The following is a 19,328-nucleotide window of genomic DNA, read 5'->3' as shown; positions in this document are numbered from 1 at the left end:
GGCCATTCAGTTCGACGAGGGTGATTACCCTGGATCCGAATTATAAAAAAAAAAAAAGTTTGGGTTTTTACTCAAAGCCTGTGTAGGCCAAAAAATTCCACAGGATCTGAAAGCTCTAAAACTGGCTCTTTTGCCTGAGGTGCAGACTGGAAGTAATGTATGCGTAATCTCCGTACACCCCACTAGTGGCTCTGTGGGATCTCGGTCTGGTGTGAACAGTCTTGTAGCACCCTCCGTCCCAATCAAACAACCTTCCTGTTGGCCATCTCTTCTGCCAGAAGAGTTTCAGAGCTGGGGGTTTTGTCTTGTAGATCTCAGTTCGTCATCTTCCATGAGGATAGAGTGTTGCTTATTAAATCTTTCTTTCAGCCCAAGGTGGTTTGACGATTCCACCTCAACCAATAAACGTTTATTTTGGTTTTAGACCAGGATAACGCTCCAAAGGAGAACTCTCTTAGTTTTCTGGATGTGGTTCGATCCTTAAAGACTTTGTTGTGTTGATAGGACCAAGAATTTGCTCAGGACGGATGGCCTTTTTGGTTTTTGTTCATAAGAGAGGCTGGAGAGCCTCTAAGCAGTACAATTGCCTCTTAGATTACTAGATCAGTGGGTGCCTCTTGGACGGCACAGGTCTCTGCAGAACAGCTGGGCCGGGCCTCTACCTGGTCTTTGGTGCACACCATTGCAAAGTGCTACAGGTTTAATACTCAAAAGATGCCACTTTTGGACAAAGTTTTGTGTACCTTTGACTTCTGAGTTTTGGGATGTCATCAGCCTTCCCCCATTAGGCTGAAGGAAAAAAAATGGGATTTATTTTTTTACTTGTGCTAAATTCTTTGCTCCGAATCCAGTGGGGGGCACTAGACGCCAATCCTTTTATGCTTTTTCCTTTCTGGTTCTGTTTTTTTACTGTTATCCTCGTTAAGATTCTCAAACTTGTCATTTAAGTCTAAATCTTATTGTAGAGTTATTAACCTACTTTGTGATATAACAATATATTAAGTTAACTAGCATACATTACAGGAACTGCCTTACCAAGGCGTGTGCTAATACTCAAATAACCTGGAGAACATATTAGTTACATAGGCAAGTATAGTACAGCACTCTAAGGGCTAGATTTACTAAGCTGCGGGTTTGAAAAAGTTGGGATGTTGCCTATAGCAACCAATCAGATTCTAGCTTTCATTTATTTAGTACCTTCTACAAAATGACAGCTAGAATCTGATTGGTTGCTATATGCAACATCCCCACTTTTTCAAAACAGATAGATAGATTTACTAAGCTGCGAAGTGTCACTTAGGAGAATTTGTTTCGGGTATCTTGACCTTGCCACCTCTCTTTTGCAGCAATTGGAACAATCCAGTTTTCTGCACCTTTACATATAGACCCATTCTCCTGGTTCAACACAAGTTAGTTCCTCATCTATAAACTATTAAACAACTCTTGCTGCTCATTTTCAGAACTTCTGCTACCATCATGGATTTTTGGGTGCTCACTAGCGTGATCTTTAGGAACTGTTGGAACAAACACAAGTCCTGCAAATGTACACTAGCAGTGGTAATTAACTGTAACATACAAGATCATGGACCATGATGGTCTCTAAAACCACACACTGACAGTGTCCCAGCATTCATTTTGTAATATATTTATTACATACATAACAATTACATGGTGTTCATGTCACAAGAGGGAGAGAGAGAGAGAGGAAGCAGAGAGCGTTATTCGTACAGCTGTCTTTACATAATGCCACCGATAAGACCAGAAGACAAACGACACAGATTGCGGAGTTTACAAGCCTGTTGAAGAGACACGTCCGAGAACCCCCCTTGTGACACTTTCTTTACATACGTCACCGCTGTAGGTAGAACGAGCTGTTAGAGCCAAGCGTGGTATACTTTGCTGGCTGGGCAGAATGTGCTTTTTATTTTAACCCCTGAACTCCCAGAAAACCCTACAACACTGGGTAATGTAGGCACTCTGGCAGTACGGGAGCCTCAGGATCACATGCAAGGAAGTTATCTAGGGAAACAGCACTTTTAGATTAATTTGTTCAGCCCCAGGAGTATTACAATGAAATATGCATTGACAAGCTTATAGTGCAGGTCCTTCCAAAACGTCGAGGCCTTTTATTTTAATGGATGTTATGTTTAATTAGTCCATTTGCCCATGTTTTCTAGGAGTGCAAACATTCTTGGCGTTTTGACCCTTGCAATTTGGAAAGTTCATGCATAACAAACATCAGGGTTTAATTTGTCCGAGACAACAATATGGAAGGTTTTCAGCCAATGGACAATAAATCTTAACATTCCGGGCAGGTGATTGGGATACAGCTGGGCATTCTAGCAAATTAAACATACGTGTGCAGTGTGGGCGAATACCTTTTCAATTAAATTGCAGTTATATTAATAATGTTATTAAAACAAAGCTTCCCAGTACTAGGAGATGGATATACAAATGATGGCTGAAACTACAAGCGTTTTTCGAAAACTAGTCTAAAACAGCCTGTAGCTTCTAGCTATGCAAGTGCCAGTCTCTATTACAGAGCACATTAGGTCCCGTACGTCTACACTAGTGGGAGAGCCACAGGTTGCCCAAACTTAAAATTTCCACACACATATGATACAAGACCACCTGCTGAGTGTGAGCAAGTAACACACACCTCCGGTCTTGTCAATATGTTTGAGAGCTACAAATCCCAGCAATAAATCACCTTTATTTTGTGAGAAAAATGAAGACGGAGAACGTGAAACTGAACGTTTAAACTTCCAAAGCAAGACACCAATACTGATAAAATGTTTTCCGTTTATGTATGGGTTCAGGGATGTAGATTATCGTTTAGCAAGTGTAAGTGCTAATTAACTAATTAGGCAAATATCTATAAAATACAGTATGCGAGAATGATTTGGCATGAAAACAGCCTGGTTCACAACAGGGATGTTCCCTTCAAGTCCAGCCCACTCTCGAACCTTCGTGCGATAAGGTGGACAATGGTCGTCTTTAATTCAATCCCAGGCTATCTTTATTGGAATCTAACAGAACATTCCAATGCCAGACGGCCTGATGAGACAATATTGCCGGCCTATCTGGCACAGAGGACGATCGATTACCCAGTTTGCCTCTCTCGTTTCTATCGCTGGGTGAGCCTTTGTACAGGTAATGTAAGAATTTGTTTGGGATGCAGCAGGATATATACGTAAATATGGATTTTTTCCAGGGCTAAAGAGTTATAGAGGATGCTGGGCACGTCAGAAGGTAAATATAGCATAAGAAGACCTGCATAGCATGGAGAGATTATGCAGAGTTGGGTCCAAGTTCCAGTTTGGTTTTTCCAGCGGGTGCGGGGAAGCTGAGGTCTTGGCATTCTGGGGAGAAGGCAAAGGATGCATTTATTCTGGGACGTAGGAGACTTGCCACACAATGATGTGACTCCTCTCTGCCTTAGAAAGCACTGGTTTGGCCTGGTTCCCACCATCCCCAGAGTGTTCTTCTGTTTCATCATCTTCTCCGTCCCCTAAAAAGACAAGAATATTGAGCCAGTAAAATTCCAATTCCACCCTTTGTCCCCACCTACATGATAATAGCCTCACACGTGGCTTGTATGAGGTCATTCTTACAACGAGATATATCTTCCTTTCACTTTATGTATTCTATTATGTGTCACAACGAGCGATATCACAAGTGGACGGGGCCTGATCATTGAGTGCATACCAAAGACAGAAAGATCATTCTAATACAAAAGGTGATTCTTGCTTTTGACATAACATACACAAATAATAACCTAACAGAGTTCCCTATGAGGAAGAAGAGGGTAATGCAACCATTATATTAGGTTACACGGAGTACTTAAACTTTTTAATACTGTATAAAATGTATTAGCACAAACTTGACAGGTCTGTTTTAAAAGGAATTACTTAATCTACAGTCAAGAGCCTCTAAAGAGTATCAGTACGAATAAATCTGTACAGCACTATGAATAAAACATAAATCTGTGATGGGTCCAGTGTATTCATCTTTGCAAAACTGTATTAACCCTGCGCGCCCCCCCCCCCCCCCACACACACAATTCAAAAGAGGTAAAAAAGTGATAACTGTGAACTCACCAATACGGAAGTCAATGTACCCCTCTCCTCCGCTCAACACTAGCACATTCTTCAGTTTTTGTTCTTCGCTCTCTGTGGATGGGGTGCCCGGGTTCTCAGACGGACTGTCCAGCACGCTGCCATTCAGAGTGGCCAGCACGTTACCTGGAAACATACACAACTGTCAGAGACACAGAGCCCACCAATGTTTTGAAACATTTGGAATTACCTCCTAGTCCAGGCCTGGCCAACCTGTGGCTCTCCAGGTGTTGTGTTACTACAAGTCCCAGCATAGCCTGCCAGCTATCAGTTTGCTATCTAATGGCAAAGTACCCTGGGGCTTGTAGTCTCACAACACCTGGAGAGCCACAGGTTGGCCAGGCCTGTTCTAGTCAGTTTTGATCTCCATCACTAAAATTCATATATATATATATATATATATATATATATATATATATATAAAACATATTACACTACTCGCCTGGTACAGACACAAAGAACTTGACAGCATCTCGGTGACCGTGGAAACAGAGCTGCGCTTGTGCCATGGAGCAGTACGGGATGAAGCTCCCTGCGGTCTTGTCACTGGTCTCATCACTGTACACGTGGATCACTCCGCCAGGCCGTGTCCCTTCTCCAGAGGATGTGGGAGACGTCTTGTTGGCTGAAGACGCAGACATGGCATTTAGTGACCTGCCTCAGACTAGGCCTAGATCAGATGACTGAATAGGAGATTCCCTTTCTGGGCTATCCCATTAGGCTCTGTGTTATTGTAGTCTAATTTTTCTCAGGTCTAATTCCAATATAATATTTGTTGGGCAATAGATCAGAAAACAGCTACAACTGATAATTGCTTCTGCACATTTTTTGGGGCTTTACGGCTCAGTGACGTCACTAGTTCCCGGTGATTTGGTGAGCGGAATTCTACTGAACATTCGCTCAGCACACCGTACCCAAGTAGTATGCATTGTAACAAGATTACGTCATGTCTTGTTAAAGGACCTTAAACTCAGAAATAAACTTTTATAATTAGTACAAGAAAATCTAAACTTCACCATAGCTAAAAGTAATCCTACAAAAAATGGTGGCAATATTAGCAAATACATCTATAAAAAAAAAAATATTATTTGCCTGAACTTATGGAATTGTGTCAATAAGAGGAAGAAATATTCCTGACTTCCTGTTCTGTTGTACAGGAAGGACATTTTTTAAACAATATAGGACCTCACATTATATTATTATTTAAAGATCATGTGACATCTCACCAAAATGCCTGTTAATACAAACCACCAGTAAAGAAAAAGATTACGCAGTCAAGCAATCTCTCATTTGCTAGATGCTGTTAAAACAGGTTATTGGAAGCGTAGAACCATGCGCAACACAAACTAAAATATACATACGAGTCGTTTAATTCATTTGTATATGATGTTACTGCACATGGCAAACTCTTTTATAACATCTAGAATACACTAGGAGACAGTTATGAAAACTATGTAGATAAGGTGGTGGTACCCATATTAACCAATCGGGCTGTGAATGTCATTGTTCTGAATTAATTTAAGGTTTGTGCATTCTTGCTAAAGGTCCTAACACAAAAGAGCTGCTCCCTGTAGCCATATTTTCAGGTGCTTTGAAAGGAAATATCAAAATCGTCAAACTTTTTAACAGTAATTATAGTAAAAGCAAAAATAAATGAAATCAAACACATATTTTTAGGATACTGTAAGAAAATAAAAAATAATAATTATGTATATTACTCATTACTAAGAACATGTATAGCATAAATAGAGAGGAGGCCAGATATTGGTTCATGGCTTGTAGGATATGGCGTTTTTCTATAATCACAACTAGAATCTGCAGAGGTTGTCTTGTGATTGTAATATGGACATCGACACTGAAAAATTTCGGTCAATTAGTAAACACTGAGCTCGTACTTTTGGATAAGTACAATTTCTTCTAAAACAATAATGCATTTGTTCCATTGTGCTTTTACGATGTACATGTGACCTACATACAAGGAAGGCAGCCATTTTGTGAGCTGAACCTATATTCATGAAAATGCAGCCTATCGGTTTACTATTAACAAGTGCCTCACGATTATTTACCGTTCCTCATGAATACTAGTCATGATCTACCTCAATGATGTCACCGGCTCCCAGTAAACTCTTAGGGCTAGATTTACTAAACTGCGGGTTTGAAAAAGTGGGGATGTTGCCTATAGCAACCAATCATATTCTAGCTGTCATTTTGTAGAAGGTACTAAATAAATGAAAGCTAGAATCTGATTGGTTGCTATAGGCAACATCCCCACTTTTTCAAACCCGCAGCTTAGTAAATCTAGCCCTTAGGGTGCGTTCTGATGACCCTACAAAATGGCTGCCTCCACTGTGTATAGCCAACAGCTGTTCTTTTAAAGGCAAACTACCACTTCTCTGAACAACATGCAGCAGGCCTAATCACAGCAAGTGATAAATATTGTAGTAATGTAATACACAATAAAAAAAAATGTTAGATCGTTTAAAATGTTTGTATGTTACATTACCGCTCAATTAAAATACTTTTGCTTAGATCAATAAACAGAGCTATGTACAATATTCAGTGTTTTTCATCTGTGAAATAACAGAACCTGTCTAGTTTGTCAGCAATTCTCAGCGAGCTAGAAAGAATATCCAGCTTAAGCTTCTGTTATCTGAAAAGACATTTTATGTAATCCTCAAGCCTAGAACAATGTCTAATCTCTTCTCTGGAAGATGCTTGTATGATATGGAAAACTAAAACTGGGATTGGTATTCACTAAGATACATCCACTGGTCATCTCAAGCGGTGGGATATTAGCGATATATCTCGAGAGGATGATGTCACAATATGATGATACAATCAGTGTCGGAGAGCCACACACAGCTGCAGTGCTTGTTATAAACCCAACTTTGATGGCCGACTGAGCATATCGCTGTAATCAAATCTCTAAAAATTATTACAATTTTCTGCATTATGTACTTGAGAGGTGGCAGAAATAGTTTCAGCCACGGTTACAAGAAAGCAGATGAGCGATAACATAATCTTCAACTGGGTCTGTAATTAGCACTATATAGCTCGTACATCCCACCGCCTCCACCAAGAAAAGGGGGGAAGGCATAGCTTTGTGAATACCACAGATTAATGAAAAAGATGAGGATGGAGACAGGATGTGTTGGAAAGATGGGATGAGGCGAGACAGACCGGTTCTGCACTTACCCCTCAGCCCCAGCAGCTGGCCCCGATGTAGGACTACCGCTAGCAGAGGTGGAAGGGTTGGACGTAATCAAAAGGGGGAGAGGAAGAGAAGGGGGCAGTTGGGGAAGGAGAGGGATAAAGCATGAAGAAAACAAAAAATACGAAATTATTGGCAGGATTTTCAGGGAGGAAAGTCTGTATTCTGGGGTTGCTAGTGATGCAACTACTTATATGTTCCTAATTCTACACAGTACCAATATATCAGATACAACAGAGCTTACAAATCTGACATACCAGACTACCACTAAATGGAAAAGAAACTGCTGGTACATATATGTCTCTATATTGTATTTCACTTTGCAAATCTATTTTTAAATGTGTAATTTGCAGATACAGGATTGTAAGAGGTACATAAGACACATTGTTACTGACTATGTGCTGTGTCCTATATAGGTCCCAGTGGGCCCTCAGTATTTTCAGCTAGTTTATTGTTTTATTCTTATTCTGCAAACTGTTCCCCCGCCCTTTCTAAGCTCATTACTTATGGGATGGAACCTTTGTGCTTCCGCCAGGTATTTACTAACAGCTGTCTAGACGCATCGGACAACTGAACAGATCCCTGGATCACACTGAATATATTGGATCAGTTTCTCTGTCCCACTGGAAATGATCCCTGCATGTTGTGGTGACGCGTCTGAATCATGTCATGCAAAGCCGTCATGTCGGTGTGCTTCTGACCCCTTGTACGGTCAGCATCTGTTTCACAACTTACTTTCTGTGAGCGGTATTGAGATGACCACTCCGTTTCCAGTTCCCACCCAGAGCCGATTGCCGGCGATTAGCAGCGCTGTGATTCGTACAAATGAAAATCCCAGCTTTCCGGTGCCTGCAGAGCAGAAGAAATTAACACAACAAATAATAGTGGATCAGTGCACCAGTGAAGGTCATTTAATAAGTGTACTTGATGAGCAGCACAAAACATTTTATTTATGTAACCCTGACCTGCACGCATCAAGGTGAATGCCTGCTCGCCGCTCTGGAAGGACACCTTTGTAAACCAGCAGTGCACCGAGGAGTGCGGTGAACACCCGAAGACGCGCACTGCACTTTATTGCGGGCGCCAGATCACAAATCCAAACTCTTATTACTATGGAACCAACAGTTTCAATTTTCTCCCAAAATGCATGGTTTATCCTCATTTATGGTTCAAATTAATTAAGTGGACATCATGACTGTATTTATTACAATATTACAAGTGGCGCTTTTGTTTGTTTGACCCATTAAAAGTACAGAAAAAGACCTGGGGCCTGATTCATTAAGGATCTTAAATGAAGAGGTATCTTATTTCAGTCTCCTGGACAAAACCATGTTACAATGCAAGGGGTGCAAATTAGTTTTCTGTTTTGCACATAAGTTAATTACTGACTGTTTTTTCATGTAGCACACAAATACTTGATAGCTTATTTGTACACTGACATTTAAAGTTGATATTTGTGTGCTACATGAAAAAACAGTCAGTATTTAACTTATGTGCAAAACAGAAAACTAATTTGCACCCCTTGCATTGTGACATGGTTTTGTCCAGGAGACTGAAATAAGATACCTCTTCATTTAAGATCCTTAATGAATCAGACCCCTGATTCCTGCCCACTCTGAGCTGCTGCAAAATCCAAGTCCATCTGTGTAGTGGAAGTGCAGCAATCACCCTAAAACTTAACCATTTCCACTCTTTATCTCATTTACATAATTTGCAAACTTGAATCTCATGTTTGTACTGCTCTGCTGATCTAAGAGCATCAGTGCCATTTACACTAGTTCAGTCCTGGCCAACCTTTATGAAACTACAAGTCCCAGCATGCTTTGCCAGCCATCAGCTGGCTATCTACTGGCAAAGCATGCTGGGGCTTGTTGTTTCACAACACCTGGAGAGCCGCAGGTTGGCCAGGCCTGCACTAGTTGTTGGAGATACGTTTGTTTTCATGAAACCAAGAAAACAGCATCGCTCACCTAACATTTTACTGACATAAGGCTCAATATCCACATCCTGGAGGTGCTGGTGTGTGTGTGCGTGGTACAGCCGGAGCGTGGAGTCCAGCCGAATTGATACCCATACCCCGTCTCCGATCCACGCCAGCTGCCGCACCTGACTTTCTCTTCGAGGGTGGGCATCAAATGACTTCTGTAAGTAACATGAGAAAAGATCCATAAATTTTATGCGTAATTTATTTCATATCGTAAAAATAATGGTCTCAAATGTTAGTTATCCAAATATTCACTCATTTGTTCTACCTGTTGAGTTTTGGACAGCACACCCTAATTAATGACCTGATCAATGTATACGTGCACTAACACAAGTTTGAAACATTTAAAGGGCAACCTAAAGTACACGTGGTAGTAGGAAAGACTCCAAAATGGCGTTTATACTGTTTCCATCAAGTGATTTCCCAGCCAAGCCAACCAACCCACACAGAGTTGTCCTTAGTATTTTTACAGTTCCATAGTGCTGAGTGAAGGCGGGTTGTGGGCATGCTTATTATTATGTGCAAGCCGGACAATTATGTTTATTGTAGTTACATTTGTTGGAAGATGCATGCAAGCTATTCTTCTCTGTTATCAGTTATTTCCTGCAAATTGTGACTAAGACACTGGCTGCAGTGTCCCTTCAGTGGGATTACTACCAGGAAGTCTGCTGCGTTATAATGCCAACTTCATGACAAATATCTTCAATTCTAATAGGCTTCTAAAACTTAGACCTATATATATGGGCAGCATGGTGGCTAAGTGGTTAGCACTTCTGCCTCACAGCACTGGGGACATGAGTTCAATTCCCGACCATGGCCTTATCTGTGTGGAGTTTGTATGTTCTCCCCGTGTTGGCGTGGCTTTCCTCCGGGTGCTCCGGTTTCCTCCCACACTCCAAAAACATACTAGTAGGTTAATTGGTTGCTATTAGATTGCACTTAGTCTCTCTGGGTCTGTGTGTGTGTATGTTAGGGGATGTAGATTGTAAGCTCCAATGGGGCAGGGACTGCATAACTTGCATGTTAGGGTCAGTTTACATTCGGTGTAATTAGCCTGCTGATCTGGCCACCTACCTCTATCTGCATGGTTTTAGGTTGGATCACGTGTATTTTATTCTTGTAGCCACACCAAACTCGGTCATATACTACAGCCATGCAACGGATGGAGTGGTGAGTGTGCCCCAAGTCCATCAAATGGTAATTACTGAGGTCCCATTGTCGGTCTTAAAAAGAGAAAAATGCATTCAACAATTTCTAGTACCCAGCAGTCAGAGTAATTAAAATTCAAATAAAAATGAATTAATTGGTACAATTATTTTAATTGCAGGTGAAAAATTGAAAGGCTACAAAGCAAACCCCTATAACAAGTAATTGTCACTAGTGTGTTGTTGACCTTTACTTGCTTCTTAAAGATGAAACATTCATTTTGTATCAGTACATTTTCATAATAACATCTTATGTTCATTGTGGTAGTAGTGATTAGCATTGCTAAGCCAGGTGACTTAATTGTATTTTATGTCTTTCTATGATTACATGCATTTATCTAATACATTTTGCTTTATTTAGATACCGGAATCTGCTTTTTCTGAAGAGTAAATGATACAAAAATAATTCAAATCACCTTTTTGGTTAGTACAATGGGTATCAGTGGAGTGAACAGATAAAATTAGTTATTTGTAGAGTTGTCAAAAAAATTGAAAGGTATAAGATGTCTTTACCTTCTCCCCGGTGGAATATAGCCAACGTCCCATCGGCAAGAGCCACAAGAACCCGTCCTTTTACATGCCTGAGAAGTCATGAGATGAGAGGTAACGTACAAATCAAAGATGTCTTTTGATCACAAAACATATCAGACAGTGTGTGATCATATTACTCATCCACAATGTTCATTTACAATCATAACTTGCACTCTAACAAGAATCATTCACTTGATTTCATTTTTAAAGAATAAGGAGCTGCTCAGTGGGTAAGTGCTCTGACTGAATGCTGGAGACTTCAGCTTGGAGCCTAGGGTCCTTGTGACTTGTGACAAGGCAGATTGTTTCACCGGTCAAAGGCACGAGAATTAGATTATAAACAGTGCACACAAAGACTGACAGTAAGAAAATGCAAATAAGTAGTAATACAATTAGAGGCCTGTCTGGGTAGACAATAAATGATTGCTTAGTGGAATGAGATAAGGTACAGCAATATGCCTGCAACAAAACAGTTAAAATTATACTTATGTGCAAAGTTTTAAGCGCACAAAATAAATAACATTACCAAAAATAGAAAATCTTTATATCGTATGAAATAATGTACTCCTTACTGTAAATTATAAACATAATTATAAGCATAAGCGCTACCAAAGTGTTCTGTGAACATACAAAGGTATCATTTTATAATACACAAGTTTTTCCTAAAGAACGCTGAATGTATGTAAATTTCTGTTGTCTATACCTCTCCCACATGGTGCGGTGTCTGCACGTCACTCAAATGATAATTAGGGTCCTGATTCATTAAGGATCTTAATTTAAGAAACTTCTTATTTCAGTCTCCTGGACAAAACCATGTTACAATGCAAGGGGTGCAAATTAGTATTCTGTTTTGCACATAAGTTACATACTGCCTGTTTTTTCATGTAGCACACAAATATCAACTTTAAATTTCAATGTCCAAAAAAGCTATCAAGTATTTGTGTGCTACATGAAAAAACAGTTAGTATTGAACTTATGTGCAAAACAGAATACTAATTTGCACCCCTTGAATTGTAACATGGTTTTGTCCAGGAGACTGAAATAAGAAGTTTCTCAAGTTAAGATCCTTAATGATTTAGGCCCAAGGTGTTTCTAACGGCAAGAATTTTTTCCTGTGCGGTTGCGAACGTACCTACACTGTACACTACTATATGTTAGAAAATAAATGAAGAATGAAGACATGTTGCCTTCTCTTTTTAAGAGTTTTTGGGTGGTTCTTAATGAACATGTTCCGCCTGTTATTTAAATTTCTTGGGGATATCGCTACAGGGACCACATAAGTCGTTTCACTGTGTACAAAATCCAAATCTTTTAACATGGCAATATGGCTGTGAAAAGTGGCTGCCCGGACGGTCCGTCTTTCGTTAATCGTTTAAAACGTGTCTAGTGCATACGCATGAATCTCCTGAGCGATCGGACCTTCAGTCGTTAGTAAAATCGTTGTAGATAACACGTTGGTCAGAAGATTCCTCAGTGTGTACCTAGTCTAACAGTATAGGGCAAGATCAGATTCGCTTCCTCACTGCTCCGTGAAACCAGGCACACCAGATCTACACTTCAGTCGAAATGCTTTCACTCCACACAACTTCTTCCCTCTGCCTGTGAAAGTTCCTGCTCCTCCGCAAGTGTGGCCATTCTGCTCTGCAATGCTAGGCGCCCTGGTGATATCTGGGCGGGTGGAGACACACAATAGGTCCAAAGAATAATTGTGCGGTGGAGTGACCTATTATGCTCTTCCTAAAACGCCCTGCTCTGTTTACCCAGTGTGACCGAGTCCACCCTCTTCCCCAAGCTGCAGGACAACATTTTAGTTTAATTTAAAGTCCCATGCTACAGCGTCCTGGGAAGTCATCTTCGACTTGAAGGGGGCACCAGCTGTCGGAGACGTTGTTTGAGCGGGAATTTAAAATTCAAATCTCCCAGCCCAGACATAGTGGCACCAGGGCGCAGAGGGAGTTCAGCCTTCCCTGTAAGATAAGTGAATCAACCCAGGCTTGTTAGAGGAATGTGTGGGGGCTGGGGGGTATTGCCTGTCAGCACGTATCCAATAAACTGTATAAAATGGGCAGCAAAGACCCACGTGTCTCATCTCTACTTTCCGCAGTGTGTAACAGCTCTTTTATGAGCTATCATAGAGCAATAAACAATTCTTCAAGTTCATGTTCTACAGCATCCTGACCTACAGATCACAGCCATCACTCTAAATCATACCCCCAGCTGTCCTGTGCTGAACCAAGTGCCCCGAGTCAACAATCAGCCCGCTACCCAGCAGCGATGATCCAGAGAAAGCTGCCAGGAAGACTAAGTCACAAACTCCGTCAAAGAGGTGCTGCAGCAGTTACATACACCACACAGAAGTAAGCAGTTCCAGGAGCCGGTACCGGAGCCTGATGGCAGGAACCAGTCTCCTACAACTCTGGCCTCCGCGGTAGTGGGCAATTGACACAACGGGCAAGTGTCTGGCGGCCGAATAGCACCAGTAGGAAAGTGATGGCGGGAGGAGGAGGAGCTTCAACACAAACCTGTGAAACCCTCACTCCGATAGGGTGGCTGAGTAAACCCATCCTGTCACATACAGATATTATATACAGGAGTTTATACATATATTACTATCACTTGTATATTATAAAGATATACATTATATGCTAACTGGCAGCACAACTATACAACAGAATAGTTATTGTGAAAACAACTTGAAGATGAGATTAGTTTTGTACTTACACGAGACTCAACACTGAATCTTTGAGCTTTATAGAATGTAGACACTTCTTCCAGTTGGAGACAGCGGAGTGAACGTACAACCTGCAGTATAAAGACAGAACATGCATCACTGGTCTCTGGTCTAAATGCACTGACACACACACAACTGGTGTCTGTTCTCATGAGAGCAAGAGATGACCTGTCACATTATACATATATTCCACAGTCTATGTTACATTATTGTATTTTTAATGTCAGTGAAATGCGTTGCTCTTCCATCTGGCAGAGAAATGCGTTGCGTTCAACAATTTCAGGGCAAATGATCTGGATTCAGGATGACCTACCAGCCATTCTGTGCTCCTAACCACATTGTGGGCGCCGCACTACTACCAGCGGGGGTCTCGTTGCTCGGCTCTGTTTCTTGCTGTGCTGTGTTCACTTCGGGCTTTAGATGCCCATTTTCACTAGTATCAGGAATAAAGAGATACAAATGTGTCATTGTGGGGTATTCTGTAGTACAGAAGTGTCCAACATGGTTTTTGGGTAAGCCCCGCTCTTCCACTGTGGCACTGAATGGCTGCACATAGTATTTAAAGAGACAGAGACTTTAAAAGTATCTCTGTAGAGCTTACTTTAAGTGTGACTGTACCTGCAGAGCCTGCCATTTGCCACCGGGGCGGGGTCAGTGAAGACGTGTTCTGTTAGGGCCCCCGGTCGAACCTGCGTTTGTTCCGCTTCATTGGTTGAGGATTCTGGTACTTCCAGAGCTTCTGTTGCTTCTTCTGCTGACTGGTGCTGGTTGATCTTCCCATTGCTAACTGTAGAGACCTCCCCTGGTAGGAAAGACCAGTCAAAACTCCTCATTATCTCTACACAACATTTCATAATCATGGAAAATTCATTGCTTAGACAAAAGCTACTTAAGGGCCACATGGTCACTGTGTATTCATTTGAAAACTAAAGAACTGATGTTGAATGAAAGACAACAGAAAAGGTGAAACTCTGAAGCGGAGGCAGCCATACAAGAACTTTTATTTCGGAAGTGGATCTAAGAGGCCAACGTCACTAACCTCGGCTCTTGTCCAGTACCGGGGTATCACCGCGAGAAGAACAATTGCTCCGCGGCACATTGCATCTCGTGGCACATCCTACGATAGTGATTCCTGCCAAGACCCCGTCAGTGTCACCGGAATCCTCTGGGTTAACATCACCCTCCAGGAATATCTCGCCCGGAGGGTAATCACTGTCGCTGGCAGCTGAAGAACACAAAGTGACAGGGTGAAGACGTAGCCCGAGATTCACATGCGTAGGGAACCAAGTAAAACCAAAAAGTAAAGTGTGTAAAATATTTACACCGTAACCCAGTAATCAGAGTCACCGGTAGGGTCTTAATTTACTTAGCCGACTGTAAGGAATTACTTTGACATTTGCACCTCCAACCACTAGAGGTCTCTGAATTTGTAAAATTGCCAATAGATTTGCCCTTATCCAAGATGGCCAATCGAAGAGGAACCATCTTGGATCCTGTTTGGGCCTATAAATGGCACTTCCTGGTTCAGATATGTGCTTGAGTATTCTAAAGGCTCAGCTCCTGCTACCTGCTACTCTACCTTCCAGCTGTGACTACCTGCTTGTGTACCGACCCGGCAAACGTCTGACTACCCTCTTGTGTACCGACCCGGAAAACGTCTGACTACCCTCTTGTGTACCGACCCGGCAAACGTCTGACTACCCTCTTGTGTACCGACCCGGCAAACGTCTGACTACCCTCTTGTGTACCGACCCGACAAACGTCTGACTACTCTCTGGATATCTACTCGGCTATTGGGCTTCAGATAATACCACCAGTATCGTTACACTGATTCTGCACAAAGAGCTAACACAAGTGTCGTTATTACATAATGGGTGATAGCAGCAAGATTACCTCACCCTATTACCCCTACCCGTTCTAATTCACTCTTACAATTTCTTTCTCTCCACATATAGCTATTCTCTCTACTAGCCTCTCTCTTCTCACACCTGTCCCTATCTCTCAAATCCCATTCATGCCACCAGTCCCCATTCACTCTCCACCTGTCCCTATTTTATTCTTCTTCACCCTTTGTCCCTAAGAGTCTCATCATTTTTGTATCTATACAGAAAACAAGCCTGTTTATAAGAAAGTTATATTACTAGTACATTCATTGTGTGTTCAGTTAATGTTCCAAAATATATTCTAATATCAGTTTGTATAGATGTGTATAGGACACAATGATTGGCCCTACAGAACAGGTCTTCAAATGCGCTCTACACATAACTCCACCACACAGAGAAGATAAGTTACGGCCAGTGTAAATAGTTGAGGGTTTTGGGTCACCATCATACCAGGGATACTGGAGATGCACAGCACATGGGCATTGCAAACTGTGAACTGGTCCACCAGAGTGCCCGGCTGGTTGGCATCTATAATCACAACCTTGCTGGTAGACAACGTGCTGGTTAGGATCCATACACGGCTGGAAGTGGCATCTGCTTCATGGAGCTCCTTGGTCTGCAGACAGGGAAGAACACAATTTAACATTATAGACAGAGGCAGAATTGTACATTGTAATTAAAAGGAATTGTATGCATAAATTCAGATCTGGTGGAAGGGTATCAGATGCGCCCCTCACCCTTTCAGGTGGCAAAACACTTAATGAGTAACATGTTCTTAATCATTCAGTGCCTGTTTCATCTTCCAACGCAAGTCTTTTTATGTGCCGTGTCTTGTGCGAGATCGATCTGCGCATGCGCCAATATGGGACTTACGCCAGTGAGCGCAACTGCCTGAAATTCATGGTCGGGGAAGGGAAGGGGAGGAATAACGTAGGCAATGTATAGTAAGGGAGTGCTGAAATCGGACACACACACACATTCATCCAATTCAAGCTCTGGGCATCCTGTACGTATGTGTTTTTTAGCCGTATCATTTGCACCAGCTACAGAGCAGGTGTAGGTGCTGACCGATGGCGATGACTACACGTATGGGTGCTAAAACATGTGTTTGCAAGAAAAACTGTAAACATATATTTTATGTACAGTACACATTAAGAACATCCTGATTTATGTCTTTCACGTAAAATATATATATATATATATATATATATATATATATATATATATATATATATATATATATATATTATAGTATTAATAGTTTTAAATTTCCTTTATAGTGTTTTTTATCCATGCGTTCTGATGGGACTTTATGTTGCACATATACATACTGTGTTCTATCGGTCTACATATAGCAAGTACCATATAGCCAGATCGTATTTGTACCCATATTCAAATGGAAACATTCCTCGAGATCCGCTTGTACTTGAGTAGGGGGGACGTAAGTGCAAGTGACATGCATTTTTTACAAATTGAAAATTGAATTTGAAGATGAATCAGGTTTTAGACAACCCCGAAACGCTGTAGGTGAGCACCTTAGTTCCCCTAACTTGAGCGCCAACCATGCATATATATATATGGGGGCAGGAGGTATCTACTAATCCATGGAGAGCAGACTCCCCTGGCTGCCTGTGTAGACCCTACTGGCACTGTCTGCAGCCCATCGCTCTTCCTAACAGAATTGTACATTTGGATGAGTGACGTTACTGGCAACAGCTGCACAGATTTGGAGTTTTCCATTGAACTGATCCATACATCTTCTGGTTCTTTTATCTGGTACGCAGTTTTATGTTTATTGGTGATTACATTGGTGGCATTGAACACAGTGTGCTGTCACTTTTGTATATATCTATTCACCCTTTTGGTTTCATTAGCCCTACCGGAGAGAAGTTATTATCCTTGAGTACATCTCTGACTCCTCCACTTTACTCTCTCTTACTACATTAATATATTGTGGTAATACACCATGTGGCGCCGTGTTTCCTTTATTCCTTTATATATATATATATATATATATGGACAGGAGAATCGATATGTTCAGTTATATAAGCGTAGAACCTGAGGCGTTGGGCAAGTTCTGCATTCTGGCACTCTGTATAACAGATCTGTATTTACTATTTGTTATAATAACTATACATGGCTATAGCTACCTAATCTTTTTTGGATTTTTTTTTATAAATGGGATTTTCAAACATCCAATAATAGAAAAAACTGGTGCAAAGGTGGTGTTACACATAGCAACCAATCAGATTCTAACAGTCATTCTTCTAGTACAGTTTAGACAATGAATGAAAACCTGATTTATTGTTCACAATCTTTATTTTTGTGTGCAGCTTTTTTTTATTTATTTTTTAAAAAATGTTTTGAATCTGTCTTCCCCATCCTTTCCATAAAATATTACTTTCATAAGAAAGGAGATGCCTGCACAGAGAGGAACAAACACCCACAAAAAAGTCTAAATAAGGGTTTGTGCATATAGACATCTTTCCATATGTCTTCTCTCCTGTTCCATATGTTACAGGAGAAAGGGAAGCAGACGGAAGCTCATGTAGTAACTACTGATCTCTGTAGAGAAATGCAGGAATGATGTACAATCAACTTACTCATAGGCAAACCGAGGGAGGGGGGGGGGGGTTCCTAGTGCCTGGAAACCCTCCTCCAAGACTGGGACACTGTATAATTGAGGTGGCTAGACCCTGTCCCCGCTTCACACGGCTCTGCTTGAAAAGGGAGAGCTGCATGCACCTGCAGTAGTCCACGCAGCATTGCCCATGTATATTATGGGGATAGGAAAAATTGGAGAGCAGCCAAACACTGTCTAAAATTATAGCCACACCCTCATGCATGCTGGTCACGCCCACTGGCGGCGTGGTGTGGAAACACCCCTCTACAAATCCTGCGTTTGCCCCTGTTACTAAAGTGGATGATACCAAATTAACCGGGGAAAGTAAAACATGTTCTGTATTCCCCTGTCCCATGATCCACTTTTATACCAATCCTCTCACCTTTTTCTTCTCCGGAGAGGTGTGCGTGCTCTTACTCTCTCCTTCCACTTCACGGTCGGACGTCAGAGGATCCCGACCAGATACTGGTTTGACACCAGTAACCGATTCTTCCTCAAATGGCTTCCAGCCAGTTAAATCCACTCCGGCTGCACACCACAGCTGTGAGGAAGACCACAGCAATCTTTATCACTCTGATGGTATAACTGCAGAGGGTACTAGAGGAATAACATTGTACAGATACAACGATGGTATAGAATGAACAGAGGGCTGAAAAGCTACCTTCATAGTGGGGTCTTTTTCCACAAGTGGTCTACAGTAGACCGGCACTGGGACATTTTTCATGCGGTTGTCCTCTTGACCTCCATTTGGACTCAGCTGAGAGATTATTAAACAACACATACGTACAAAAGTTCTATGAAAATCTGCAACTTGTGTGAATGGTGGTTTAGTTGGTTACAGTCATCTCAAAGTGTACTCGTTGCTTACATACAGTAATCCTGCTGCTTACATACAGTAATACTGCTGCTTACATTACATACAGTAATACTGCCGCTTACATACAGTAATCCTGCTGCTTACATACAGTAATACTGCTGCTTACATTACATACAGTAATCCTGCTGCTTACATACAGTAATCCTGCTGCTTACATTACATACA

At 41.5% G+C, this 19,328-nt stretch overlaps 1 protein-coding gene across 14 annotated transcripts in view; it reads right to left on the bottom strand.

Annotated features, from left to right (window-relative positions):
* Positions 1-1,629: 1,629 nt before the first annotated feature.
* The window catches only part of MAPK8IP3 (mitogen-activated protein kinase 8 interacting protein 3), a 66,538-nt gene continuing 48,839 nt past the window's right edge, over positions 1,630-19,328 (bottom strand). For 10 of the 14 annotated variants that reach the window (XM_075179508.1, XM_075179512.1, XM_075179509.1 and 7 more), the window contains 15 exons: positions 18,948-19,043; positions 18,669-18,827; positions 16,114-16,279; positions 14,820-15,005; positions 14,399-14,582; positions 14,094-14,213; positions 13,771-13,851; positions 11,032-11,099; positions 10,388-10,536; positions 9,300-9,471; positions 8,065-8,178; positions 7,314-7,352; positions 4,561-4,743; positions 4,101-4,244; positions 1,630-3,511 (listed from right to left, as the gene is read on the bottom strand). In XM_075179508.1, coding sequence (XP_075035609.1) covers positions 3,387-3,511; positions 4,101-4,244; positions 4,561-4,743; positions 7,314-7,352; positions 8,065-8,178; positions 9,300-9,471; positions 10,388-10,536; positions 11,032-11,099; positions 13,771-13,851; positions 14,094-14,213; positions 14,399-14,582; positions 14,820-15,005; positions 16,114-16,279; positions 18,669-18,827; positions 18,948-19,043 — 1,986 coding nt within the window. In that variant the 3' untranslated portion in view covers positions 1,630-3,386. The remainder of the gene's footprint in view (positions 3,512-4,100; positions 4,245-4,560; positions 4,744-7,313; positions 7,353-8,064; positions 8,179-9,299; positions 9,472-10,387; positions 10,537-11,031; positions 11,100-13,770; positions 13,852-14,093; positions 14,214-14,398; positions 14,583-14,819; positions 15,006-16,113; positions 16,280-18,668; positions 18,828-18,947; positions 19,044-19,328) is intronic. The other 4 variants (XM_075179513.1, XM_075179522.1, XM_075179520.1 and 1 more) reach the window with 1 other exon arrangement.

Source organism: Mixophyes fleayi, chromosome 7, assembly GCF_038048845.1.
Source record: "Mixophyes fleayi isolate aMixFle1 chromosome 7, aMixFle1.hap1, whole genome shotgun sequence".
In the NCBI taxonomy this organism is placed as follows: Eukaryota; Metazoa; Chordata; class Amphibia; order Anura; family Limnodynastidae; genus Mixophyes; species Mixophyes fleayi.
This window is presented reverse-complemented; position numbering and strand designations above follow the sequence as displayed.